At 42.0% G+C, this 27,360-nt stretch overlaps 1 protein-coding gene across 2 annotated transcripts; it reads right to left on the bottom strand.

Moving 5' to 3' along the window:
- Positions 1-174: 174 nt before the first annotated feature.
- On the bottom strand, positions 175-26,441 carry LOC147334896 (FHF complex subunit HOOK-interacting protein 1A-like). Of its 2 annotated transcripts, none has more exons than XM_086286838.1 (18): positions 26,282-26,441; positions 22,257-22,314; positions 20,336-20,583; positions 18,417-18,618; positions 18,112-18,333; positions 14,237-14,399; positions 13,989-14,100; positions 9,272-9,373; positions 8,741-8,797; positions 8,574-8,660; positions 7,931-8,098; positions 7,770-7,849; positions 7,306-7,478; positions 7,114-7,225; positions 4,247-5,550; positions 3,772-3,950; positions 3,567-3,687; positions 175-2,729 (listed from the first exon to the last, which is right to left on the bottom strand). In XM_086286838.1, exons 3-18 carry the CDS (start codon positions 20,438-20,440, stop codon positions 2,497-2,499), a joined length of 3,420 nt encoding a protein of 1,139 aa, XP_086142964.1. In that variant the 5' UTR covers positions 20,441-20,583; positions 22,257-22,314; positions 26,282-26,441; the 3' UTR covers positions 175-2,496. The 2 variants fall into 2 exon arrangements, with proteins under 2 accessions (XP_086142964.1, XP_086142965.1); XM_086286839.1 differs by having other exon boundaries at positions 22,257-22,306.
- Between the last annotated feature and the right edge of the window lie 919 nt (positions 26,442-27,360).

The following is a 27,360-nucleotide window of genomic DNA, read 5'->3' as shown; positions in this document are numbered from 1 at the left end:
AAATAGAGAGAAACATGGTTTCTTGGTGTTTGAAGTCAGATCGGTGATTATGTTTGCCACCTGAAAACTATGTAAGCAGGAAACCAAATCTCTTTTTCTTCCAACAAACAACACAGCAAAGACAAAAGCACAGGAGCATCACAACGTGGAAAAATTTCACCTTAAAGACAAACATGAAGTTTAAAATGTTATATTAACAACAACAAATCATATTCACAGAGGTTTAAAAGAAAAAAATAACATCTGATATCTGCATGGGAAATCAAAATCCACTGACTTTGCATCATTATATATTGCACTAATATTTTAGTCAGCTGAAGTAAGGCTTTTGATACTTTACCTGTGTGTTCGTTTGCATATGAAGACAGCAGCAAAAACACATAAACAGGAAGACACAACTGATCAGAGCAACCTGACACTTTAGATACTGTTTCAAGGATTGTCACTCACTTTGTTTGAATTTCAGCATTAAAATTTCCTCCATCTGGTTCAAAATGTTCAAAAAATACACATAAGCAAAAAATGAACTACTGTACACTTAGAATGGCTTTGTCAGGCACATGAGCCAGTCTGGTAAATACAAACAGCAATAAAACAACAGTAAGGACAAATAAGGTGCTTAATCTCACAACACTCAGTGCCTTGTATATTAGTACTGATATTTAGGACCCTAATGAGAATAATAAAGACAGTACTGATGAAACATCTATTCGTTTTAACACTACAGCTTTATTTTCCGCTATGCTATGAAGTGCAACTGATCGTGCTATAGAGAAGTGTCATCAGGAAGTAAAAAATCTGATATAATCTCTCTCATGAGCTACACTTTCCTGCCTGGGATTTCCATCCTGTGTGAGGCCTTTAATCTTGACATACAGTAGTTGAAATAACTTTCATTTTTACTCATGATCAGGTTTAGCAAAACCACACTAAAAAAAACAAGTAAAACTTCTACCATCCTTTAACCTTCTCTTCCATTTTTCTTGTTGTGGTGACACACTAGGCAGTTCCTTCAGACAACTGGTTGCATATACATCTATGGGAAAGGCTTCCTTGCTCTGTAACCTTGGGAACACTTCCCTGATGACTTTGTCACAATCGCTGGTCATCAGGTCATACTGAATGGAAGATGAAGTGCATTTTATGATTGACCTGTTGACAGGTTGACTCTTTCTCAGTCAGATCCACCCCTCGTTTATCACATACAGTTTGAAAAACACCCAGATGATGACAGTACATACAGTCAGGTCAAGGCTGGGACTTTACAGACCACATTGTCTGCACTCGTCTTTTATGACATCTGTGTCTCTGATTCAAGATGAGGGTTTGTCCCTGACAAACCACAGATGGTATAAAAGATAAATGTAGGCACTGTGACTTTGCCCATCAGTTTGCGAAGCCTCAAAGTCAATGTTTCAGGGTTTTATAATTAATCACAGGAACCAAAGGTGTGGATGTGACTATGACTATAAAACCAAGGAACATCACATACTCTTTAAATAATGACTAGTCATTAGTAAATAAGCAAACTAACATCCATAATCATCTTTTCTGAGCATAATAATAATCATTTGCAAAAGGAACTTACTGCTTTACTCGTTATCACAACAAATTAGTGAATGAGCTTATAAATTCATTAGGAAGTGTTTAGTGAAATAAGGGGCGAAGAGCTGATTTAAGACAGGTCTGCTTTAACTTCAGACTGAAGCTCTGTCCATTTTTTATTCTGTTTTTTCATAGCTGCTATGTCAGATGTTGGATGGATATTTGAGGTTTAGAAATGTCTTTGAACTACCATACACGTTAAAAAAAACGAAGAAAATGTTGGGAATATAAGCAAGGTTAAATTTTACTGCCTCCTTTTATAAGAGAAAAAAATTGCTGGTGTTAAAAGTAAGAAAAAATTGTCTCGCATTAACAGTTTTAATGAATCATTTTGAATATTAGTGAATTGTTTACTGGATATGAAAACACAATAAAATAAATTAAAGTTTAGATCTATTTGATGCAAAGTCACTTCAGTGCATGTAAGGTAAGAGTTATTGTCAACCAGCTTCTGCAGCACTTTGTCCTTCCTGAGGAGGAGGAATAAAAAGGTCCTCTGCATTTTGAACCACATGTCTAACTTTTTCCATCTCAACAAAACCATGCAAAGATTTAAGAAAATATGGTAGAAAACTATTTTCACGCATCCCACAAATATATAAAACTCAGTACTGATTCTTCAAAATCATCTCCTTCAAAATCATTTTATAAATATCAGTCATATTCACATGGGGAAAGCATCAACATTTTCAAGTGCTACCAGGAACATACACAACATCTGAATATTTATACTACTTAAATTATTCGCTTATATTAATCCTCGATGAGGAAAGTAGTTCATGCTACATGTTTTCTCCTTGAGCTCAGTCTTTTGCTGGTGGTCACAACACATATCCTTGATCTTATCAGCAGCAATCTGGGAGGCAGATTTTTTACAGGGGTTTGCATTCGTTACTCCTCAGAATAACAGTCCAAGGCAATGCTGTGCTCCTGGGCCAAGGCAGCCAACTCCTTAAGGAACTCGGCGTACAGGATAATGGCGAAGACTCGGCTCTTGGCTTGAGGGGAAATAGTAGGACAGGGGGGCAAGACACTGAAAGGAGGCAAAGGCAGAGCGTTCTTCACAGAGCCATTGGGAAGCGATGGATCCAGGATGATGTCACCGCCCTGAGACTGGAGGCACTCTGCGGGACACACACAAGTATCATAAACTGACGTCTGAAAAACGTTTTATTTGTAACTTTCCAAAAATGACTGTGTTCACACTTTCAGAGGTGGCCTGACAACATCTACAAATTATGTATTTCAAGCTTAGTCAGAGGCTTGCCCAGCGCTATCAGTGCTAAGAAAAGCAGATGTACTCATCTGTGGCTCCAGTGTTGACTGCCCAAGAGTAATAAATGAACAATTCTCAGTTTCACAAATGTATTCTAGTCCAGAGCTTCTCTGATGAAGGCCACAAGGCCGAAACATTAGGATGTTTGCTGGCATGGCCAGAATAAGTTGGTGAAATTAAGAGCTGTCGACTTAACAACTCTTTTACGTCTTTTTAAGCACAACTTTTCACAGTGGATCATCTCTTTGTCTTTTTTATCCTCTGTCATGCCATCACAGCTCCTCAGCCGCTTAAAGACATTCAGTCATTCTTACTTTGTCCAACCTGAGCTGTTTCTCCATATCCTCACTCCTGAATCTGTCTGCCCTGAATCTTTCATTTCTATTCCTCCTGCTACCTTTCTGCCAAAAAAACCCCATTCTGCCCAATCTGAGCTTCTTCAGCTCTTTTCCACAACCACTGTTGCTTGGAGTGGTTGACTATAACTATTTAAACTCATCTACAATATTCCACTGTCCTCCATACAATTCAATTCAATTCTATGTCATCTGCAAACAGCATAGCTGACAGAGACTCTTGCCTGCTCTTGTCCATCACACTGTCCATTTAAAGCAGACTATCTAACTTGTTTCTTTAACTTTAACATATGTTGTTTTGTATCCTGTTTATATGTGTACTTATTAACCTCTGAATTTGCCATCTTGGTCTTTTGCCAACAAGAACCTCCAGGCCTGAGTGACTAGAGCAGGATAGTCTGGTCTGGCCATCACATAGCGCTCTATCTGAGCATGCAGCGACACCAGCACCTACAGAATGAAAGTGAACATAACATTTTTATTAACAAAATCCAATCTGACCTGCATGAGTCGTGTCAGATGTATGACTCCTACCTGGTAAAGTGTGCGAACGTTAGGCTGGTTTTGTGTGTCTGTGCTGAGCAGGAAGGATCTCAGGAGAGGTTGTGGGTACGATGCCAACTGGGCCAGGATGCCTGTCACAAGCAGGTTTACAGCAATAGAGTTTTCGAGAAGGTTCTCCAGCCGAGACAAGAGCACACTGATGAATGGACCTGGTTAGTTTACGTCAAGAGAAAATGCATTGTATCAGGTGTAAAATAATGGGGGGGGGGTGTCTTTTAGTCTTACAACTGACATCCAACCAACAGCTTTTTTGTATTTTCAGTGGCTACATTTATTTTTGACCACGTTACCATGTTGCAAATCTACATTACGTTAAGCGTTAATTGGAAAAAATTCTGAATATTTGACACAAAAGAAACTTTCTCATTCTGTCTTGTAAAAATGTGTATAGTGACTGAGGTTAATAAATCAGTGAAGCTGCTTTAAATGTTACACAAGCACAGACCTGTAAATGGAATTTGATGTCTCCTGCCGCCTTTCTTTGTGTCGCTCCTGATCTTCTCCGCTTCTTCTTCCTCTCGCATCACCTCTTCCTCTTCTTCTGCCCCAACGTCATCCCCAAAGGAGCTAAAACCAAAGTCAGTGCAAAGCTCTTCCTCCTCCTCTTCAAGTCTTTGCCTTAGCACTTGGACACGCTTCCTGAATGTGTCAATATCCTCTGTGATGTCCTCATAGTCTGGTTCTACCCCTAATGACAGCATGAGCTCACAGTATTGGGACAGGAAGTCATTGTTGTTTGTGTTGTCGTCAGGCAGGCTTGGAGATATGGGACGGTCAAATGATTCAGATCCATGATGGCCATTGGTTAAAGTGTTTCTTACTAAACATGTTGAGGGTGACTGCATGCTTTCATGTACATGTTGCTGATGTGCTCCAGGTGTATGGCTGACACGAGCTGTAATGTATATATCATCATCTGCATCATCACATTCGTCGATGATGTCATTGTTTACATTGAAGCCATTGGTAAAGAGCTGATCTCCCAGTGACCCTCTGTGTCCAAATATCCTTTTGGTTTCTTCTTCTTCTCCTTCCTTTGTTCTCCCTATCTCCTTTTCACAGTCCTCACTCCTTCTTCTTTCCTCTTTTCCTGCATCCTCGCTCCTCCTCCTCGCCGACATAATGCTGTTTACAGTTTCCAGAACCGTCCTTCCTGTTGTTGTTAACATCGTTGTTAATGTTGTCGCTGTTGCTGAAACTCGCTGTCCTTTCGAGATGCTCCCACGGGATTGGCGATTTGCCAGCATGATCCGATCCAAAATGGCTGCCTTTGCATCCTTTTTAGCAATGAGATCATAGACAAGAACGTCATCCTGAAACTCGGATTCTTCAACATAAGAGCCGCGCACCAGCTTGGTTGCATTGCGCCGCATTTCCTGGATGTGTCGAGGAGGCAGTGGGGGAGGTGCTGGCGGAAATGTGCATGTGTCTGCCTCCAATGATACATCCCCATTCGCCAGCACCACGTTTACCACAGCTGAAACCAAGGGATTGTCATCTGCAAAAATGTCATCCCACTCCAGTTCAAGGGCGGAGCTGGCTCTGCCCGCTTGGCTGTTGTCTAAAGAGGATGGTGTAGGGGAGAGGGCAGAGGGCGGAGGACTGATAACCAGTGAGCAGATGGAGTCGCTCTTGACTCGCTGCATGAACTCTTCCTCATCTTCCATGTTGTTACCAGGTGTATCAGATCGATACTCTTGAAGTGGAGGATTGATGCCATCATAAGAAGCCGACCATAAACGGCAAGACCTGCCAACAAAGAAAAAAATATAGATTCAATAAACTTCTCTGAAATTACTCAGTGTATAACTTTTAGTTAAATTCGAAAAATTCCCAAATCATAACCACAGGGCTCTGTCACAGCAATGCTTTAAATTAACATTATAAATACTAAGATCCCGGTCAAATCCATTCACTGGATTGATCATGGATGGAGGCCCAAAGTGATGAAACCCAGTGCAAGGCAGTCCATGACCTTGAGCCCATATTCTGATTGGTAGAGGTAGGGACACAAGCGTGTCCCGAGCGTGGCACGAGTTGGGCCTAAACAACATTAGGATGGTAGTTTAAAAGTCAGTAGTGTCACAGCTGTGTCCTCATGTGTCTCCACATCCCCTGATCACCTCATGTGTGTATTTAAGTCCTCTGTCTTCCTGTGTTCAGCGTCGTGTCGTCTGTGTGTCACCCTTCATGTCATGTCAGGTTTCAGGAGTCTGTGCTATAAGTTTATAGTTCCTTCATGTTCCTGCACGACGTCCTGTTCATAGTCATCACAGTGACCTTGTCATTGTCTTCCTAGTTTTTATAGTGAAGTCTCAGTTTTCTTAGTTTTCAGTTTTCCCCAGTTTAGGTTCCAGTTTAGTTTTGCCTCTGTGCTTCCTGCCTTGTTTTGTTGCCCTGATTATCAGCCGTAATAAAAGGCTCACTTTTTGTTCAAGTTAGTTTTGGTCTCCTCACCTGTGTCTGCTCCTGGGTCCTCACACACCCACACACGGTCTGCCCCCGCAGAGGCTTAAAAGTATGTATTTATGCAAACTTTTACACTAAGACTTTCAGATCTGAAACAATAATGGCATTCCCATTAGCCAACCATTATCAGATATTTGCATGCCAACCCACAAAACAAAGAGTATAAACAAGTAAGCATTAGCATGTAACTTAAAGTGTTGCTCAGTCTTAGCGTGGCTGTAAGCTGTTGTTCTCGTTTCTTTTATTAGTCTGTTTCCTGCACCTAAGATTACAACGATAAGGAGTGCATTTTTTTGTTTGATTTTGGTTTCACTGTCAGATAAAAGACCAAACTCATTATTGTGGCAACATTTATCTATTACCACAAATGTCTCAGTTCTCCTACCTTAGATGTGCCTTGCTGGTTTTCAGTTCGCGCTTATCTAATTGTAGTTTGAAAAGCAAAACTATGAACTTTAACTCGCCTCTGTCAGTGCGCCCCAGGGTGGCTGTGGCTACAATGTAGCTTGCCATCACCAGTGTGTGAATGTGTGTGTGAATGGGTGGATGACTGGATATGTAAAGCGCTATATAAATACAGGCCATTTACCATTTAAAACCAATAACAACAATCAAGGTTTTTAGTACAAATGTAATAGCATATGTTGACCAGCAGATGTCACTATAACACTATGAACCACTTTCACTGTTTCACACTCTGGTTTGCTGCATGTTTCCCAGTAAGTGGTGCAATGCACCATGTACACCAGTTATGAGAAACAACCCAAATCACATTTAATTTTAGTAATCAGACCCAGGCTGAACCATAGTCTTTTTGTAGAAGAAGAAGAAAGTCACACTAACCTGCGGGCAGTGGAGATAGCCTGACAGGCATCCCAGAGGTAATGGAGGTAGTTTACATCCATCAGGAAGTCTGAACCACGACAGTAACCAACGCTGTCTGACACTGACAGATCTGACAGACGGTTCAGGAGGAACAGGTCAGTACAGCCAAAGCTAATGTATAAATAAGCCGTTACCCGCTAACATACTGACCGGTTGCTTTGGGCCAGTGGATGTGCTCTGAGTGTGTGAGTGAGTTTTGGAGCTGCAAAGGGAACCAGGAGGGCATCAGCAGTAGGAAGGAGGCAGCACTGGAGGAGTAACAGTCCCTCTGCTTCAAGAAGCAGCGCTGCTTCCTGCTCAGGTGGCTGCAGGGAATCAGATACCTGAGGAGACACAGAGCAGTTACACTCAGTCCAAGCATGTTATACACAACTGGCATCCAGGTGCAGTTTCCCCATGTTAAAATGCTTTATAGTAAGTCAATAAAGGAAGCTGTAGCTGACAGTGATCAGTGAGGTCTTACCATCATAGATAGAGTGTTTGTGCTGCTGGTGTTTTAAATGGATCGTCTAAATAATACATTTTCTGCAGTGAAGTTCCAGTTCTAGTGAAACTGTAATATTTTATTAGCACTAATTAAAAGATGTGTGTCTGTGAGTTGCTGTTAGACTGACCTGAAGACCAGCTGCAGCATGACATCTTCACAGAAGAGCCCAATCAGAGTCCTGAACAGAGCCAGCGACACCGTGCCCAACTGAAGGACATGCAAAAGGTCAAAGGTCATTTACTGCATGACAGAGCATGAAGCAGCTGTATTAGATGACTGTGTGGATACCTGGAAAGGTGTGTTGACCCTGCTGACCAGTGTGTCCAGGATGTGAACGTTGTCATGTGTGTGCAGCAGGATGAAGGAGAGGAAAGTCTGGAGGAGGGCGGGCTCAGAGATGGAGCGCAGGAACAGGTCCAAGTATGCTGTGGTAGTCATCACTTCCTCCACCGTCAGCTACTCACAGACAGACAAATGATCACATACACTAGGATGTGATTAAGTAATAGGTATTCCATGCAGGTGTTTTTATCCTGCTGGAATTACAGTAAAAATGCTGTATTAATAGCTTTCCTGTGAGATGTTTACTGGTGACTAAATGTAAAAGATGAGGAAATAAATGTCCTGTCTGGTCACTTTAAAAACTTTAGTGGCTACAAAAACAGCTGAAATTACTGTATGGTCAAACTTACACTCTATAGAGTATAAGTGTAATGTTTTTGCATGAATAAATAAAGTATTTATGGTTATTACAGCAGGAAGACCAACATAACTGTGTTTGGTAACCAAAACCTCTGACAGTATCATCCTTTAAAACTCTGTTACATAACAGGCAACTGTTCCTGTTGTAGATTTCTTTCGGTTTGCTGCCTGTACCTGCACAGCACTTTATCAGGGACTTTCTTTACAGTGTCGTGATGAAATGTGATACCTTGTGCAGAGCCGGAGCAAGTACAGGCACAAGGAAGCCATTGTAGATGTAACCAAGCAGCTGGGAGCGGATGGACGGATGAGCCACCTGAGGGAAACAAAGATGTACACTTACAGAGTAAAAATAAAGTGTGTGTGCGTGTGTGTGTGCGCGTGTGTGTGTGTTACCTTGGTAACAGCACTACAAAAGTCCAGAGAGTGCAAAAAGTGGACCAGAGCAGGAACCTGTTGACCCAAACACAAAGTGTTGATTCATTTATTCTCATTAATTCTGTTACTAACTTGTATAATTAATTAACATAGTTTTATTTTTCATACATTTATCTAACGCATACTTGTGCATATTATACTGCACATATCACTTTTTAGATTTAATTACCATTGCATAGCTGTTACACAAGTGTTGCATTGATATACTGGAAAATTAGTTGTCTGGCCAAGTCAGGAAGGAAGGCATTCATGCTTGAGCATAGTACAGATTAAGTGTACTTAAAGTGGAAGCTCTTCATCTTCAGTCCTCTGAAGTAATGAGGAAAACCACAAACTTTGCTTAAATGGCTTAAAACTGAAACCTCCCAGGCACCAACAGAAATACACCCCCCACACACGAAGGTACAAGTCCAGACACTACTTTTGGTTTCTCTCACAGTTTCACTCATTCATGATTTCATCCTGTCACCCCAGCACTGTGGTTGTTACCTGCTGCCAGTCCGCCTGGTCCAGAGAGTGCCAGTCCTCGCTGTAAACCTGCAGCCGAGCCGGAAGAGACGAGTACAGACCGGACAGACCCGTGGCCAGCACCTGCAGCAAACACACACATACAGGTGTTCAAAATTTACATTCTGAAGAAGAGTTGGTCAAAAAGAAACAAAAAGAGAGACAACATTTGAAGACTTTCGCCATACCCTTAACGACCAATTTTAACACCTCAGTGTAAATCAACAGGCATGGTTTAAATTAGAATAGTTTTCAGGTTTTCCAAAGGGTCGCTGCACGGGCATCAGCCCTGATGATGCCTGTGGGGGTATATAAGGGTTCATCAATCTTAAATGATAAGTTCACTGACATTATAGATTTCTTTACCATATTTTTATTTACTATTAAACACTACTATTGTGTCCCTGAAAACATTAGTTCCCTAATCCCAAAAATCCATGCTGACTTTGGAGCCACAACTGCTGAAATTTTATTTTACAACTTGCTGATTTTGGTGTTTCTGGATGCTTTTGACTAAAGGTGGAAGTGACTTGTGGCAAATACTGTCGTGGTCCGTGTTATATTTGTTGTTTTTCTCATGATTCTTTGTATTTCTAGATTGTTCATTTCCTCCTGCCTTCTCTGCTTCCCTTCTTTCTGTAAATCAGGGACCGGGGCCCCCTGGTGGACTGCAGCAACAACAGAAGGTCAGTTTGAAAATTACTCATAGAAACTATGTACAGTTGCATATCTATATAATAATATGTATTTATACAACATGTGTATTAAAACTGTAAATAGGAGGTGGTTAGTTTGTGATAGTACTCATTACTCTGACTGAAATTTGCTGCTCTTCTGTTGCAGGTTGAGTTTTGGTCACACATGACATGACACTTTGCATATGTAAGGCGACCATATTTTGATTTCCAAAAAAGAGGACACTTGGCCCAGTCATGAAAATTTTTAATAATACTGTTTGTTTAAATAAAATTTTAACATATTTAAAAGATGCCTTCTCTGTGCGGTTAATGAATGGTGAAATAAAAAATGTCATATAGGCTTTTACAAGTCAACAAGTGCAAAAAAATAACTTAAAAACCTGTGGAATTAAATAATGTTACAGAAATAATGCCTCATCTGTATAAGAAAGCTTACCAGTGAGGTACCAGTAAGGTATTGTGCAGTGGTTTCTGCTGTCTCATTTGGCGTTTCTAACCTCAATTAATTTTGTCTGCACGCCACCATTCTCCCAGTCAAAGTATGATTGGGAATATTTTCTCTGTTCCATGGTTACTTAAGTCTGAGAAATGCCACAGTACTGGATTTCATTAAGAGCTTCAAGAGTGACTTGAACTACCACCTACAGCACAGCAGTTCGGGGATGACGTTGCAGATATGGGTCCTCTGTAGGCCTATAGGAAAACCCGGACATTTTCATCCATCTCAAAAGTCCCCCCGGACGCCTCGGACAGAACGTGAAAAGTGGACATGTCCGGGGAAAAGAGGACGGTTGGTCACCCTAGCATGTAACTGGTAAGCATTAGCAATTTATAGCTCTGTGTTACTTGTGTTTTTTGTTTTTTGTTTTCAATAAAAATTTCAAGGAAATACACCACCTTCTCCTATATAATGATTAAAGAGAAGATTTCAGAGTTTCTGGTTTCTAAATGGGCCACAGCGCTCTTTACTTTGGTAATGGCTTGTCTAAATATTTCAGTGGGACCTATTTGTCTTTTTTGATTAATCATACATTAAGAAAATGGAAATAGCTGTGAGTCCAAGAGCTGCAGCCTTTAGACAAAACCACGAGAGGCCTTTCCTTGTGTTTCAGGTCTTTATGGTAAGCTAAGCTAAATGGTAAATGGCTCACACTAAAAATGGCATTTCACAAACTGGTCCTTTAAACACAGAGGTGAGCAAAGAAGTAGCCTGCGGAGCGAGAAGTTGTTTCTAAAAAGAAAAGAAAGACATTGTTTCATTTGAGACAAAAGAAACAGGGATGAGATATCAGGAAAAAGGAAGAAGAGAGGAGGAGAGCTGGTGATCAACATCAGTATAAACAGCAGCAGTGGTGGCGGCGCTGGCCGTCAACAGCTGCCGTCTCGGGTCTCGTTAGCAATCGGGCAGGCGTCCAATCATGTGCATGTTGCTAATCCCTCTTTGTGTTGGGGCCAATCTCACGCTGATTTACTAAGCTGCTCTCTGCATAAAGATTGAGGTCAGCTAGTGGTCACATGAGCTTAAATCTGACACATGGACAAACACAAGCACACACAGGTGGCACGTGCTCAGATGTCTTTGCTCGCCCTTTCACATATGAAACCCCCACCGTGGGTCTCTCTCTCTCTCACACACAGTCAGGAACTGGGAGGGTTGGAGCCAACATGGCTGACGCAGTGATAAACACTGAAACACACAAACATGTACTTACATTACTGTAACATTTAAGGGTCTTTTTTTATTGTTATGACATTTTATCACATATACATATGTTTTTATATTTTCTTTAATTACTTTAATTGTTTTTTCAAGTAACTGACTGCTTAATTAATCAATTACTAATAGTAAGGTTCATTCAATTTTGTAGAAACACGATTTTTCTTCAAATGTTTCCGTTTTCTCTTATTTCTCTTTGCTGTTTCTTTGGGTTTCCCTCTTAAGCCCCCTTCATCACTTTCCACAGTAGTTTTCCCTCAGTTATCTGCTTCTCCTCTCTCTCTGTATCCATCACACACAGTCCCAGAGGAAGCAGTATGAGCTCATTAGTTTATTGCATAACTTGCGCTAATGAGATTACAATACAGAGGGGAGATGAATGGGGGGGAGCTCATACACTTGGCTCAAAAACTACTGATTGTATTCATTAAACAACCATCTGGTTCATAAAAAATCTGTTAAATGATCAAGGGTCGGGCTGTTAAAGGGCCTTTTTATTCTCCTAATTCCTCTCATTTCCCTTCTTATCCGTGCAGTTTGCACTTTTAATAAAAGTTATCCAGATCTGTGAGAAACATGTATTTGATTCTTTCTTTCTTAGTTTGTGCTCAATCCTCTCAAGTAAGTTTTATGAAGTGTGTGTATAATCTTGCTGACAAACAGAGAAACAGAAAACAGTCAGTTGCTTCACTTCAGCAGAGGAATAAACGCCCTTTTTCTCTGCAGGCTGGAAGGCATGTGGAGATTAACCCAGTTTAGCTGGGCTAATGGGGGTCTATGTGAGATAAACTGGTGGCTCAGCTTGTGAAGAATAGCTTTAAACACTTTACAGATGTGACATAAATCTCACGTATTTAAAGTTTCACAGCATAATGCAAACACAGAAGTCTTAATCTAACACCACTTTGTTCTCACCATATTCATAATGTTGCACAATGTCTTTGAGAAAACTGAGAAAACAGGTTACCTGGGTACCCCTGTAATATATTAACTACACTGTGATTCGTTAATCAGCAGTATCCTTCACCCTGATTGGTCGTCTCTTCAAGTGTTAAATGATGTGGTTCTTATATCGCAGTTTTGAGCTCTATTAGAGCTTTTTATGCCTCACTCACACAAGCACCTTTTTCTAGACTTAAGTGCTTTCTTTCTAAACTTTACGCACATTCAATCGTCATTTACATTTTTGAGACTTGTACACATCCAGTTAAGTTCATAAGTTTTTTGACAATGACACAATTTATGTAGTTTGGCCTCCTAGCACCACCAAAGATCAAAGCAAAAAATCAACATGTGATCAAAGTGCAGGGATTTCATTCAAGGGATTTAACAAAAGTCAGAGATATTTTTCTCTCATTTTCAAAGGCCCAGAAATAACTCAATAGTTGACTGACAAGCAGTTTTATAGCCAGGTGAGGTCTGGTCCTTTGTTTAAAACAGATTTAAAAAATAGAGAGTTGAACTTGTATGTGTTAGCTTTTTACTGGAATTCTCCATTTGACTGTCAGTCAGGTGTCAATCTAAGTGAATGAGGTCATCGTTTGGCTGAAACACCAAAAGAAAACTGTGAACCCATCACAACATCGAGCCGAGTCAAGAACACAGGTAGGTGTGTCATCATTATGGTTTACAGTCAGGAAACGCCTTCACAAGTACAACCACAGAAGGTTCACAACAATGTGCAAATAACCGGTTCCACTCAAGAACAGGAGGTATGTCCACACACACACACTCACGCACACTCACACACACGCACACACACGCACACACATAGTAGTAAGTATCTTACTCCTGTCCCCTACATTTTCACTGTCCCTACATCTCACTGTATCTTACACAGTGTGTAAGATATATGGAAGGTAATGTGATGGCATGCATGTTGCCAGTGGCACTAATGCTTATTGATTATGTGACTGCTGATCAAAGCAGCTGGATGAAGTGTAAAGTGTCCAGAATCAGACACACGCTGCAAAACTGCACAGATGAAGCTTCACAGTGCAAATGATGATGACCCAAAGCAACCCAATAGTAATTCAAGGCAAAGACATGGAATAATCTTCGTTGGCCAAGTAATTCAGATGATCTCAACTCAACTTATTAAACACAGAACTGACCCACAAACAAGCAGCAGCTGAAGGTGGCAGCAGTAAAGACTGAGCAGAGCATTTTGAGGCAGGGAATCATCCAAGTATAAAAAACAAGCCTCTGAAAATGTTGGACTGTGTATGAAAAAATGGTCTGTAATTCTTAAACAGTTATCTTTTTATGTTGTGCATTTACTTACAGGACAGAAGTATGTGTTCTCTGCAATGTGCTGAGCGACTCGAGGCTCAGAGGCAGACAGAGACATGATGAGCAGCAGAGCATCTCGGGCCTGTTGACCTACCAATCCCTGCCTGAGAGACAGAGATAACACAGGCTATGAGTTTTGTGCAGTTCTGAAGTACATACATTACCTGTGTGTTACCTGTGTACATTTGTGTTACCCTTTTTTATCCAGCAGAGTGTATGCACCTGTGTGTGTGTACCTACCTGTGTGTATACGGGATGAGCAGGGAGAAGAGAAGGAAGTTGGCAGCTCCCTGGTCCTCGCTGGTGTGGAAGAACAGTTCGAGCACTGAGGGATCCTTGACCAGAGCCACGCAGAGCTGGTTCAGCAGGAGAACTAGCTCCGCCTCCACCACGCCGCCGGTGTCTGCAGGGGGCCGCAGGTGATTAAAGGGTCAGGTAACCAATTAAACGTCTTACTGGTTAGTGGTTACACCTCCAGCTTGAGAAATGACCTCATAATTAACCACTTAAATCCATTTTGATGTAAAGATGAGGGGGAAATAATCACCTTATTTGAAATACCATTCTTTGTTTGCTGTGGTTACACTGTGTGTACTGATGCTTTTTCACAGTGTCTGCAAAAGGCTTCAAGTGACACTTCAGGTACTTAATGTAAAAATCTAAACCTAAAAACATCCCTTAATAAATATGCAGCTGGATAGCGTAGTGGTTAGACTACACGCCTTTGGAACAGAGGATCGCAAGTTCGATTCCTGCCTGGGGCATCTGTATCCAGTAAGGGTCCTAAGGCTAGACCCCCTATGCTAAGCGAGCCTACCGCAGACATGAGCGAGACAGATAAGTATGAAGGCATGCCGGCTCGGACGTCGCCCGGATCAACAAGGTCCGCGTCAGGTGTTGAGGAACCAGGGCACCCTGACGACAAGTGGGCTACTGGAACAAGAAGGCATCGGTGGGCAAGAGACGAAAACAGGGCGTTGTTGGAATGCTACTACGCAAGTAACGCTGGCGGAAGGGGCTACATGAATAGGATGATTACGTGAAGTACCCTCAGAAGGTCTGCTAGATGATGTTAATGCAGCACTACGGGCAATACCTACAACCACGATTACCGACACTAACAAGCTGATCTACAATACGGCAGCAGTGATCAGTGAGATGCTTGGCTACAAGTTGAACAGTGACAAGGGGCAGTACCCTCCATGGAGAAGGAGGGTACTGCTAGAGGGCAAGATCAAAGTAGCACGGAGGGAGGTTAGCCAACTAACGGAGTTGCAGAAAGGTGTGACAAATAAGGTGCCTAAGAAATACAGCAAGCTGTCCATACCTGAGGCCTTGGAAACTGCCAAGCAAAGACTCACAGCCTTGGCCAGCCGCTTGAGGAGGTACACCAGAGAGATAGAAGGCAGGAGAATAAACCAGCTGTTCTCCACAGAACCAGCAAAGGTGTACTCTCAGTGGCAAGGGAACAATAAGAGAACAGCACCACCAAGGCTGGAGACCGAGCAATACTGGAAGAGCAGGATGCAACCCATAACGGCAATGCTCAGTGGCTAGAGGATCTGAGGGCAGACCACAGCGACCTCCCTGAACAGGGTCCAATAACCATCACAGTGGCAGATATCCAAGAAAGGGTCTCCAGTATGAAGAGTTGGACAGCACCAGGGCCCGACATGGTTCACGCCTACTGGCTGAAGAAGCTGACTGCACTCCACGAGCGTCTGGCAGCACAAATGAACCAGCTGCTAGTTAACGAGAGACACCCGGAATGGCTAACTGAAGGCCGGACGGTCCTGATCCCCAAGGACCCCAAGAAGGGACCGGTCCCCTCCAACTACCGACCAATAACCTGCCTCAGTACTACATGGAAGCTCCTGTCAGGCATCATATCGGCTAAGATGAACAGGCACATGGGTCAATACATGAGCGGGACACAGAAAGGAATTGGCAAGAATACCAGAGGCGCAAAACACCAGCTACTGGTAGACAGAACAATCAGCCGAGACTGCAAGACCAGACTGACCAACCTGTGCACTGCCTGGATTGATTACAAGAAGGCCTATGACTCAATGCCCCACAGCTGGATAATGGAATGCCTAGAATTGTACAAGATCAATGGGACCCTAAGAGCCTTCATCAGGAACTCAATGGGGATGTGGCGTACAACACTAGAGGCCAACTCCAAGCCCATAGCACAAGTCACCATCAAGTGCGGGATCTACCAAGGAGATGCTCTGTCCCCACTGCTGTTCTGCATAGGCCTGAATCCCCTCAGTGAGATCATTAACAAGACTGGCTACGGATACCGACTACGGAACGGAGCAGTTGTCAGCCACCTCCTGTACATGGATGACATCAAGCTGTATGCCAAGAGTGAACGAGACATCGATTCACTGATCCACACTACCAGGCTATACAGCAATGACATTGGAATGTCGTTCGGACTGGAGAAGTGTAGTCGGATGGTATCAAAGAGAGGGAAGGTAGTCAGAACTGAGGGGATTGAACTACCAGAAGGCAACATTGCAGACATAGAGGACAGTTACAAGTACCTGGGGATCCCACAGGCGAATGGGAACCATGAAGAGGCCGCTAGAAAAGCTGCAACCACCAAGTACCTGCAGAGGGTCAGGCAAGTCCCGAGGAGTCAGCTGAATGGTAAGAACAAGATCCAAGCCATCAACACGTACGCCCTGCCCGTGATCAGGTACCCTGCTGGGGTAATAGGCTGGCCAAAGGAGGAGATAGAAGCCACTGACATCAAGACAAGAAAGCTCCTTACCATGCATGGAGGGTTTCACCCCAAGTCCAGCACCCTGAGGCTGTACGCTAAGCGGAAGGAAGGGGGCCGGGGACTGGTGAGTGTCAGCACCACAGTCCAAGATGAGACAAGGAACATCCAAGAATACATTGGGAAGATGGCCCCAACTGACCGAGTGCTCAGTGAATACCTCAGGCAGCAGAAACCCAAGAAAGAGGAGGGAGACGAGGAACCATCATGGAAGGACAGGCCCCTGCACGGTATGTACCACCGGCAGATAGAGGAGGTGGCTGATATCCAGAAATCCTACCAGTGGCTGGACAAAGCTGGACTGAAAGACAGCACAGAGGCACTAATCATGGCAGCACAAGAACAAGCTCTGAGCACAAGATCCATAGAGGCTGGGGTCTATCACACCAGGCAAGACCCCAGGTGCAGGCTGTGTAAAGATGCCCCAGAGACAATCCAGCACATAACAGCAGGGTGCAAGATGCTAGCAGGCAAGGCATACATGGAACGCCATAACCAAGTGGCCGGCATAGTGTACAGGAACATCTGTGCCGAGTATAACCTGGAAGTCCCGGGGTCAAAATGGGAGATGCCCCCAAGGGTGGTGGAGAATGACCGAGCTAAGATCCTGTGGGACTTCCAGATACAGACGGACAAAATGGTGGTGGCTAACCAACCGGACATAGTGGTGGTAGACAAACAGAAGAAGGCGGCCGTAGTGATCGATGTAGCGGTTCCGAATGACAGCAATATCAGGAAGAAGGAACACGAGAAGCTGGAGAAATACCAAGGGCTCAGAGAAGAGCTCGAGAGGATGTGGAGGGTGAAGGTAACGGTGGTCCCCGTGGTAATCGGAGCACTAGGTGCGGTGACTCCCAAGCTAGGCGAGTGGCTCCAGCAGATCCCGGGAACAACATCGGAAATCTCTGTCCAGAAGAGCGCAGTCCTGGGAACAGCTAAGATACTGCGCAGGACCCTCAAGCTCCCAGGCCTCTGGTAGAGGACCCGAGCTTGAAGGATAAACCGCCCGCAGGGGCGTGCTGGGTGTTTCTTTTTATATATATATGTATATATATATATAAAAAAAAAAAGGAACATTTTACAACTTCAACCTAAAGCGCTCCATCTATGCAAGATAGCATGGGTGCTGTGTATATATATATATATATATATATATATATATTGTATTGTATGGAAGAGATAACAGCTGAACTTGAACTTGGGCTTGGCTGCACTGTAATGTAATACCACATTGTACCACTAGATGGTGTAGTAATCAGCAAAACCTTCATTTGGCCTGGGAAGTCAAATCTTAAACATTTCAACACTTTCACCTCCAACTCACCAGATGCAGCTCCGGCGCAGGAGGCGAGCAGCATCATTAGCGGCCGCAGAACCGGTTTATGGTGAAGCAGAGGCTGTTTGGCCTGAGACAAAAGCATCTGGTACATCCTGAGTTGCTCTAGCTTCATGTCCTCAGTGAACTGCCTCCTCAGACTCCACAGAAACAGCCTCTCCATCACACCCTCAAGGACCACAAACTCCAGGATCGGACCCATCGCTCCCCCTGGTACCGGTGTACAAACACTCCTGAGTCCCAGTATACTACTGCATTTGTTGCACAGTGAGGGATGATTTCTTTAATCCTACCTTGGCCCGCTTCTTCCTCCATCAGTAGAAAGAGCATGTGCTCCACGTAGTTCTGGACGGCGCTGGCCTCGTCGGCTGGGATGGGGCCTAGACGTAGCGCTCCGGAGCTGCTGCTGCCGCCGCTGCTACCATAACCTGTGAGGAAACTCAGCGCGTTGGTGCCGCTGCGACTCGGCTCGTGTTTCTCCAGGATCTTCACCACCTGAAAAACAACAGAAACACAAGGATGTAAAAGACAATGCGTTTACAGCCATCTTTATACGACAAGCAAAACAAACACCTGAAATGAGAGTGATTAGAGGAAATTACTCAGTAGATACTCACACCTGTTTTATCAAAGCGTATTCAGATTTTTTTAAAGTACATTTTTAAAGAATGTATTTAAAACTCTGCATGGAAAAGTTAAAAACTAAACTAACTAAACCAAAGCTTTATCCTGGTACAAACACAAACATAACAGCTGGAGACAGATTTATTAAATGAAATATGGCATAAATAATGTCACTTAATAATCTCTCAAGCGTCCAGGTTAGAAACGTCACTGGGGCAAAATGCTGTTTAAATTAATGCATGAAGAAAACAGAAACGCATTATTTATATCATGTTTTTATTTTGGCTTCCTTTAGTTTCTAATGGTACCAAACTGGATCATTACTGCCATCACCTCTTTACCTCAATGCATTATAAATAATATTTATATGCAGCTGTTTTGGACCCTTCTCAGCTGAACGTTAAAGGACTACAGTTGTAATTCCTCTAATGACCACTAGGCACCACAAAAACTTATGGAGTGGCAATGTCAATGTTCTATTTGAGGAGTAATTTTGTAATTCTGAGCAATTTTGACCTGTGTATATTTGATTTCCCTAGAGTTCGTGGACAAATTTGAGCTTACCTCGATCAGCCTTTGGAAAAAGGGTGTTTTGTTTATTTACTCTAGTCTGAATCAGTTAATGAGTTTATTTCCTGTACTTTTGCTTTTTGTAACACAGAGAAATTCCAAGCAAACCAAAATGTGTTGCTACAAACCACACAAGACCGTTCAGTCCATATATTGGCAGAATGTGTCTGTGCCGGGAGCAAAGAAAAGAAATACAGGCAGAGGGTGCTGCATTGCAGACTAATGGATAACATGGATAAGTTACTCCCAAAATCATCGTATTTAATTTCTTCGTAATTTCTGAAACTGAAACTCAGCTGAAATCTGCTGAGTACGATGTGCAGACTGAGGTGGGATCACATTGTCATCATAAATAAACCGCTTGGGAGTTTGTTTGGAGACAGACCGAGACAACCTCCGCCAACGGATGTGAGTGTGATCATCTGTCCTCACCCAAGTGCGATGACTGTGTTGAAATGTCCACATATGAAACGCGCCAAGGAGGAAAATTAACTGGAGCTCACATAAAATGGACTAAACTTTTTTTTTAATTTGTCTAATAAAGAAAATAATTTTATTGCTGTAAAACATTTAAGATGCCACAACAGAGAGATAGCCGTGGGAGGGATGAAAAAGAGATGAATGAAACAAGAACGCAATTCACTCTCTGGACTTGTGTTAACCTTTGACATTGGCTGCTTCAGACAAGGACCGCATGCACACACTTGCAAACACACACAAAATACTTGTACACACACAGACGATGCAGAGTGTGTGGGGGTTTTCTTGGCAGCTGTGGAGAGTGATTTGTACTAAATGGATCCTGTGTTTAAGGGCCAGAGTCTGGCCAGTAATGCTGACACACATTCATAGACACACGCAGACAGTCACACAGTCATTGTAAGTGAAACTAGGCCAGGCCAGACAGAAGAGACAAAGAGCAGCTAAAAAAACATGTCAGTAGTGACTTTATCTGTGAAGCAAAGCACTGATTAACCAGTGAAGATGAAGATGATGCAGGAGTAAATAAAAAGATCACCTGTGCCCAGTGGTTCTTAAACACGATCATGCAGGTCTCTGGGTCCACACCTCTCAAAGTGAGGGACTTCTTCCGATGTCCCCCGATTACCACCGAGGCCATCATTTTGACTGACTGTCAGGGAGCTAAAGCATGATCCGGCTCAATGCGTGGAGGCTGTCTGATGGAAGGACTGAGGGTCATTACCTGGCTCCCTCTGCCTAGAATCAGTCTCTGGCACCGGGCTTGGTGGGCAGCTAGCCGCTAGCCTGCAGAATATGGAGAAGGACAGAGTGGAAAGTTTGTTAATTTCGTCTTTCGTCTCATGATAAAAATTTGTCTTTATATTACAGTTGTTGCTGGTGTTGTTAGCCCTCCTAATGACATATACAATTCCTAGTGTGGCTGCTCTTTTCAGATTACTTTGGGAGTCCCATCTTGACCACTTGCGCCTATGCGTTTGCTGGCTCTCCATCAGTGTTTACACACAGTATGTATTTACCATGAATATTAGTAATTACTTATAAATAATTATGTGTACTGTTTATTCTTCATGTGTCTGAAAGAAAAAAAAATCTGTCGGTATATCAGATTTTTTAAAATCACCAAATATTGGTATCAGTATCGGTCTTAAAAATCTTACATCTGAAGAGCCAAAGCTGTTTCCATGTCATGTATTTATAGTGAAACTCTACTTTGACAGTGTGACTATGAGGGACACGTTTAAGGTGCACACCCACTTTAGGATCAAGCTCCTGAGCTGATACACCAGCTTCAGGATTGGACTATGCAGCTTCTTTAACAAGGTTTCTGTTTGGTTCTCCAAGTTCTGGCTAGAGAACCAGCTCACATGTGTGATGATCCTCAAACATCACTGAATGTTCCTCCATAATGTTCAGATGCTTCAGGATGCTAAACTAGAAGACGGCATTGGCAGCGTGATGCTCCGTCACAGGGCTTGGACACTGCAGACTGACTAAAGGCTCCTGTTTGGGCCCTGAGGCGCAGCAAATTTGTGACGAAATTGTGATTTGTCTGTGATGACACAGTAGAAGCTCCAGTGCAAGCAGTCATAAAAGGACTGCAATGTAAGAACAGCAGCTGCACTGGAAGGAGTTGCAGGTTTCCCACTCTAACTGTTGCTGGAATTGTGATTCCTCCATTCCCGGCATGTGCACATGTAGCTGTGTAAAGTCGGGATTTCTCTATATGTTTTTTTAAACACATGGGCTGTACATGTGCAGGGTGCTGGAATAAACAAATACAGTGACCTATTGTCCAAAGAATACAAATATTTTTAGCTTAGTTTTCTTCCCTCCAGGCAGCTGCCGAATTCTGTTCATTTCTCTACATTATGACAATCAACTCCCAGAGATTTGAGGCTGCAGGAAGGTAATCCACGTTTATTTTTAGCTGTGCTGGCTGCATAGCTCAAGTAAAGCCATTTCTGTTAATGTAACAGAAAATTGTGATGTCAAACTTTGAAGTTAACACAGAAACAGCACTGCTAGAAACCTATTTTCAACCTTTTACCCATCTGACTGATGATCTAAAACCATTTGTTTAACATCCACTCGTGTGCTTTGTGATTCTTTATTGTCTAAGTCTTCATGTCTTACGTAAAGCACTGATTCTCTCCAACAAGAGGTCGCTGAGCAGAGAGGATTTTATTTTTCATGAGGAAATCCTCTTATTTTAATTGTGTATATATCTGACTTTCACAATCACAGAGCTATTTCCTTACTCTGTGTCAGTGTTTGTGTGTGCGTGTGTGTGTGTGTGTGTGCGTGTGTGTGTAAACTAGCAGCAACAGCAGGAAGTAAGGCTCTTCAGTGGAAACAAGCAAACAGGAAAAATGACAACGAGGCCCACCCTGGGCGTTCCGGGACATTCCGTGAATTCCCATGGAGGTCTCGAGGAAATCACCCGGCAGTATTCCTACCTTTGCACTGCTGCTGCTGCTGTGATGCCATGGATGAGCGAGCCTGCTGTCTGCACTCCTAATGGAGAGAGAAAGAAACACACACAGTGACACAGAGCAGCACTAAATGTAACTCTTTACACTATCAGGGCCTGATTTATGTCCTGACAACATGAGGAAAACAAGTAAACACACACAGTTTATATCCCTAACCATCTGGGACTCTAATCTGTGTGTGTGTGTGTGTGTGTGTGTGTGTGTGTGTGTGTGTGTGTGTGTGTGTGTGTGTGTGTGTGTGTGTGTGTGCGTTTCTTAATTTTTGTGTACCACTTTAAGTCTTTTGTGCCTTTGGAGTATCAACATTTTTCTTTTTGTGGAGACATTGATGCATTTAATAAGCATTTTGTGACACATTATTTTTTTCTTTGTGCCTTCAATGTGTGACACTGAAATAATCATTGTTTTTGTGCCACCCTAACATAAGTTATAGTCTTAGTTTGAGCCTGCCTATAAAAACCTACATTGCTCCATCAATAGCAGAAGGTAAAAACAATCAATAGCAGAAGGAGCCCATTTTCTTCCACTGCTTGTTTCAGTAATTTCTCCAGAGCTAAAATTAAATCAATAAAACTATATCAATTTATTTTACTTAGAATATTTTATGCAAAAATGCCAGCTACCAGCTGCTCAAATGGTCATATTTATACGTTTCTGCATTCTGTATTCATAAAACCTGTAGACTGTATAGAAATGATGGCTGTACCCACTGGTTTTGGACTTCACATTTTAAAGGACTTCGGTCTCTCCCACGTTGCTGTTGTCGAGCCAGAAGAGTCCATATGTCAAGAAATGTGTGTTGCTAAGTTACCAGCTAAACCAAGCAAGCTGTACACGGATAATTTTTAACATAATTACAATAAAATGCTCCAGTTGGCTCCATAATGTGTAATAAGCAAACCATCACTAGATAAGTTCAATGAGGGGGCATAAATCAAGAGTAAAGTGCACAAAGGTCCAGTTCACTGAGTTGAATTAGAGTAGATAGATGGAGGTACTGACCTATGACAGCTAACTTCTATTCAGTCACCTGTCAATCAAAGCAGCCACACCCCTAACTTTAACAGTATCCAGATGGATGAGATAAATGGAGAAAGAAAAACAGCCAGAGTGAATATGAAGGGGTAAATTAGCTTGAAGCTATAAATTTGAGCGTTTTATCGTGGGAGTCTCTGGGATTTGCTCACATTTGGAGCTTTGAGTGGTCATTAGAAGAAATGCAGTTTTTGATACTTAATTTTTAAGCCCTGGAGTTTCCAGCTTGCTTTCAGACCCAATTTTATGAGTCAGGTTTAGTTTGGGGTATGCAAGGCCGAGTGCATGGTTTCATCATCTGTCCTCACAAAGACGGAAGAACAAATGTGTGTGTGTGTGACTGAGAGCACGACAGAAAAAAAGAGGTAATCTCAGATGAGACGGCGCTGTTTAATCCCAGCCCGGCTCTTTCTGTGTGTGTCAGACGGTCACATGCCATCACACAAACCAGGGATTAAACACACGCACAAGCAGACTGACCTGAAGTCTTTTCTGACCTGGTTTTTAAAATCATTTCAGGCATTTAGCTGATTGAGATTTAATTTAATCGTGCAAATAACACACCTCGCTGTGTTGTTTAACGGGCTGAGTTCAGTTGTTGCATTGAGGTGTTTGCAGTCCTCTTACAAACAGGTAAAAGACTGAGTCATTTTGAAGAGCTCACTGAATTCAAGTGTGGTGCTGTGACAGGAGCCCACTGTTAGAAAAGTCTGTGAAATTTCACAACAGTTTGTGAAGCTGCTTCCTTCTTAGATAGCCCACAATCAGCTGTAAGTGACATTACTGCAAAGTGGAAGCATTCAGAAATCAAAGCAACATACTCATAAAGTGGCAGACCATGCAAAGTTACAGACCGGATTCACAGAGTATATAAAAGTTGTCAAAGCTCTGCTGACTCAGTAACTGCAGATCTCCAAACCTCTGGCATCAACATCAAAACAAACAAAAACCGCATGTTAGGAGCTTCATAGCTGAGCAGCTGTAGGTGTAAAGGTCCAGTATTTTTCTCTACATAGTGTAAATGAGGCCCAGAAACAAGTTTTTTCTTCTGTATTTCCAATGAATTCATGTTTTATTTATAAAGCTTGCAATTGCCAAACTTCATTAGAAGGTGGGCTCTTATGCCATGCCTTATTTCTTATCTGCTGTTATAGGAGTGAATGTTCATATTCCATGGCCAGGTTGGCCTCTAGCTAAAAGCTAGTTAATCACTCAAACTCAGCAAGGATCACTGACCAGCAGTTGTGAGCACTGCAGACACACCTGTTTACCTGCATTGTAAAGGAGCGGGGCCTCACGTGTGTTTGGTGAGGTTACATTATTTAAAGTAGGCCTGAGAGAAGTCACAGGATGGGGAGCCTTTTGGAGCACAATGAGCTGTCCTCTGTTTGTTTAGGATTTACAACGAGCTTCAAGGATACCCTGGCTGCTTTTTCACAGTGCAGGAACACACTGTGTGCCTCCTATCCTAGCTATCCCTGTGGGGGCAGGGATAGCTCAGTAGGTAGAGTGGTGGCCCCATGATCGGAAGGTCGGGGGTTCGATTCCCCTGAACAGCTACCCTGAGGTACCCCTGAGCAAGGTACCGTCCCTACACACTGCTCCCCGGGCGCCCAGTGGCTGCCCACTGCTTCACTGAGTGAATGGGTTAAATGCAGAGAGGGATTTTCCCCACGGGGACCAATAAAGTACACCTTCTTCTTATCTGGAGGGTAGATGCAAGACCAGATATATGAAATTATGTGTGAGATTAGAGCTTCAGAACTCAGGATACCTTCTGCAACACAAGTGGATATTTTCCCCTTCCCTCCAGAAGCAAGTTTCACCACTCTGTAGCAATCACAGCTTTACTTCTGTTTCTATTTCTACTCTACTACATCTTTGACACGAAATGTTTTACTGTGTAGTCCACACCATTTATTTTAAAGCTTTGCTTACTTATTGTTTTGCAGATTAAAAATATAATACATGTATAAACATACACCCATATAAACTGAAACTACAGATCAAAGTGACGTCAAAGGAGGCTAGTGGCCTTTCCTTCCTCCCCTTAGACATGGAACATTTTAAAACTGCCAGGAAGACCACAGATGCCATGACTCAGATGTTTCTCTTGCATTGTCCCTGTTAAGATGAAACCTAATAACAGAATCCATTAGTTGGGTGTTGATAAATTAGCTTCCTTTTTGAGTTTTTGATGCTACTCTGCCTCTGGTTTCTTCACACAATACTAGAAATCAATCATTTATAAATCTATTTATATATTCTGCTCTGTTGTTGCAAACAAAACTGTGCAGCATGTATATAAGTTAGTAAAATCACCCCCAGCGGCAACATTAACGTTAAACACCAATTAATAAATCAATAATTAAATATATAATTATTATACAAATAGCACATGTATGATTCTGCTTAATAACTGCATTTACTTTTGATAGTTTAAGAATCTTTAGTGCTAACAGTTATTCAATAAAAATGGTTTCAGGCTGTCTTTCAGTGTCAGGACTCATTTCATCCTTCTGTATGAGGCCACAGCTCCTGGATATCAGTGTTTTCTACACCAGTTCTTACTTAGACATAAAAAAACAGTTAAAAATAAAAATAAATAAATACATCCAGGGCACACAGAGCATTAAAAATGCATTTTATATTTAAGAGACGATTTCCTTCCCAATAAATGCTTGTTTCCTTAAAATAAAATCATTTTTTAAATTCTTTAAATTCATTAAAATAGTTTTTAAGCAAAAATCCATTCTATGAATGCAGGTTTATTAAGTTTTATTAAGCCAGGTTTGACCAACTTTGCGCTCCTTTAACTATTATATTTTGTCTATCCAGAGTCTTGTAACAGTAAACCCTCCTCTTGGTTTACACTACACTGCAGCATGAAAACACTGAGAATCCCAACATTTTCTGCACTTTTCGTCGGTTAACCTGAACCAGGCGTTTCTTACCTCGGCTGCCTCTCTAACTGTTGCTTGTTATTCCCAAAGTGAGAAGAAAAGCGGTTAAAACGCGTTTAACTGTCCAGAAACGTGTGTAAATCCTTAGGTTTGCAGTTTTAAAGCGGCCCGGCTGTGCCGCTTCTGAGCGCTGCGGAGTTTCTGAGGCTTTAAGCGGCTCAGCTGTCAATCACTTAGCTGCTGGGCGCTAGGTAGCACCTAACCACGCCCATAAATGTTGTAAGACCACGCCCCCGGCAGAGAACCAGAGCGCGAGAGAGACGGTTTTATACAGTACATATAACATGTTTGAAGGGTTATTTTCATACATGTGTGTCTGTGCAGCTTTTCTCTTTCTGTTTATCATTCTGTGAACTACAAGGCAATTACTTTAAGGTTATTTAATATATGACATTAATCACCATTTTCACTGTTATTTCTTTAAGAAATCCTGATTAATCAGGTCATTTTCTTCTTCGTAAAAATGCAGAACTTACTATTTAGAGGCAAAAAAAACCAAAAAACATTAGAAATGTATTACACAGTGATGGGTTCACAGGGTGTCTGCTACAACAACCTAAAATGCTAAATGACATGAATAATACATAAAGAATAAAGTAAGCAAGTGTTAACAACCCTGAAAGGCTTCAGTTTATCTAATTATTAAGAAAGTGGCCATTAGCTAAATAATTAAAAACAAACAATAACAAAACAACTTAAATAAAACAAAATAGTTCAATAAAATAACACAGATTAAATATTACAAAAATTAAATAGTTAAATAAGGTGAGGAAATTAGAAAAAGGAAAATGTGAAATAAATTAAAGGAGCTCAATATGTGAAAGTCTAAATCAATTGATAAATAAATTGTTATTAAAATAATTATTTCAGTGATTGATTCATAATTATTATTAAAAGTAGTCTTGTGCTCTTGTTTGTTTGCTTGTATTAATCTGGATCTTGGGTGAGTGACAAATGGATTCATCATTTTGTATACGAGCTTTAGAATTTTATATTAAATGTTAATTTTTACACCTTTGATATATTCATAGCAAAGTAGAAAAGTTCAATGAGTTGATGCAAATCGCTAA

The sequence above is a fragment of the Aulonocara sp. 'chitande type north' Nkhata Bay genome, linkage group LG3, assembly GCF_057382095.1.
Source record: "Aulonocara sp. 'chitande type north' Nkhata Bay isolate Kocher_YH1m ecotype deep benthic linkage group LG3, A_spYH_male_GT1.1, whole genome shotgun sequence".
In the NCBI taxonomy this organism is placed as follows: domain Eukaryota; kingdom Metazoa; phylum Chordata; class Actinopteri; order Cichliformes; family Cichlidae; genus Aulonocara; species Aulonocara sp. 'chitande type north' Nkhata Bay.
This window is presented reverse-complemented; position numbering and strand designations above follow the sequence as displayed.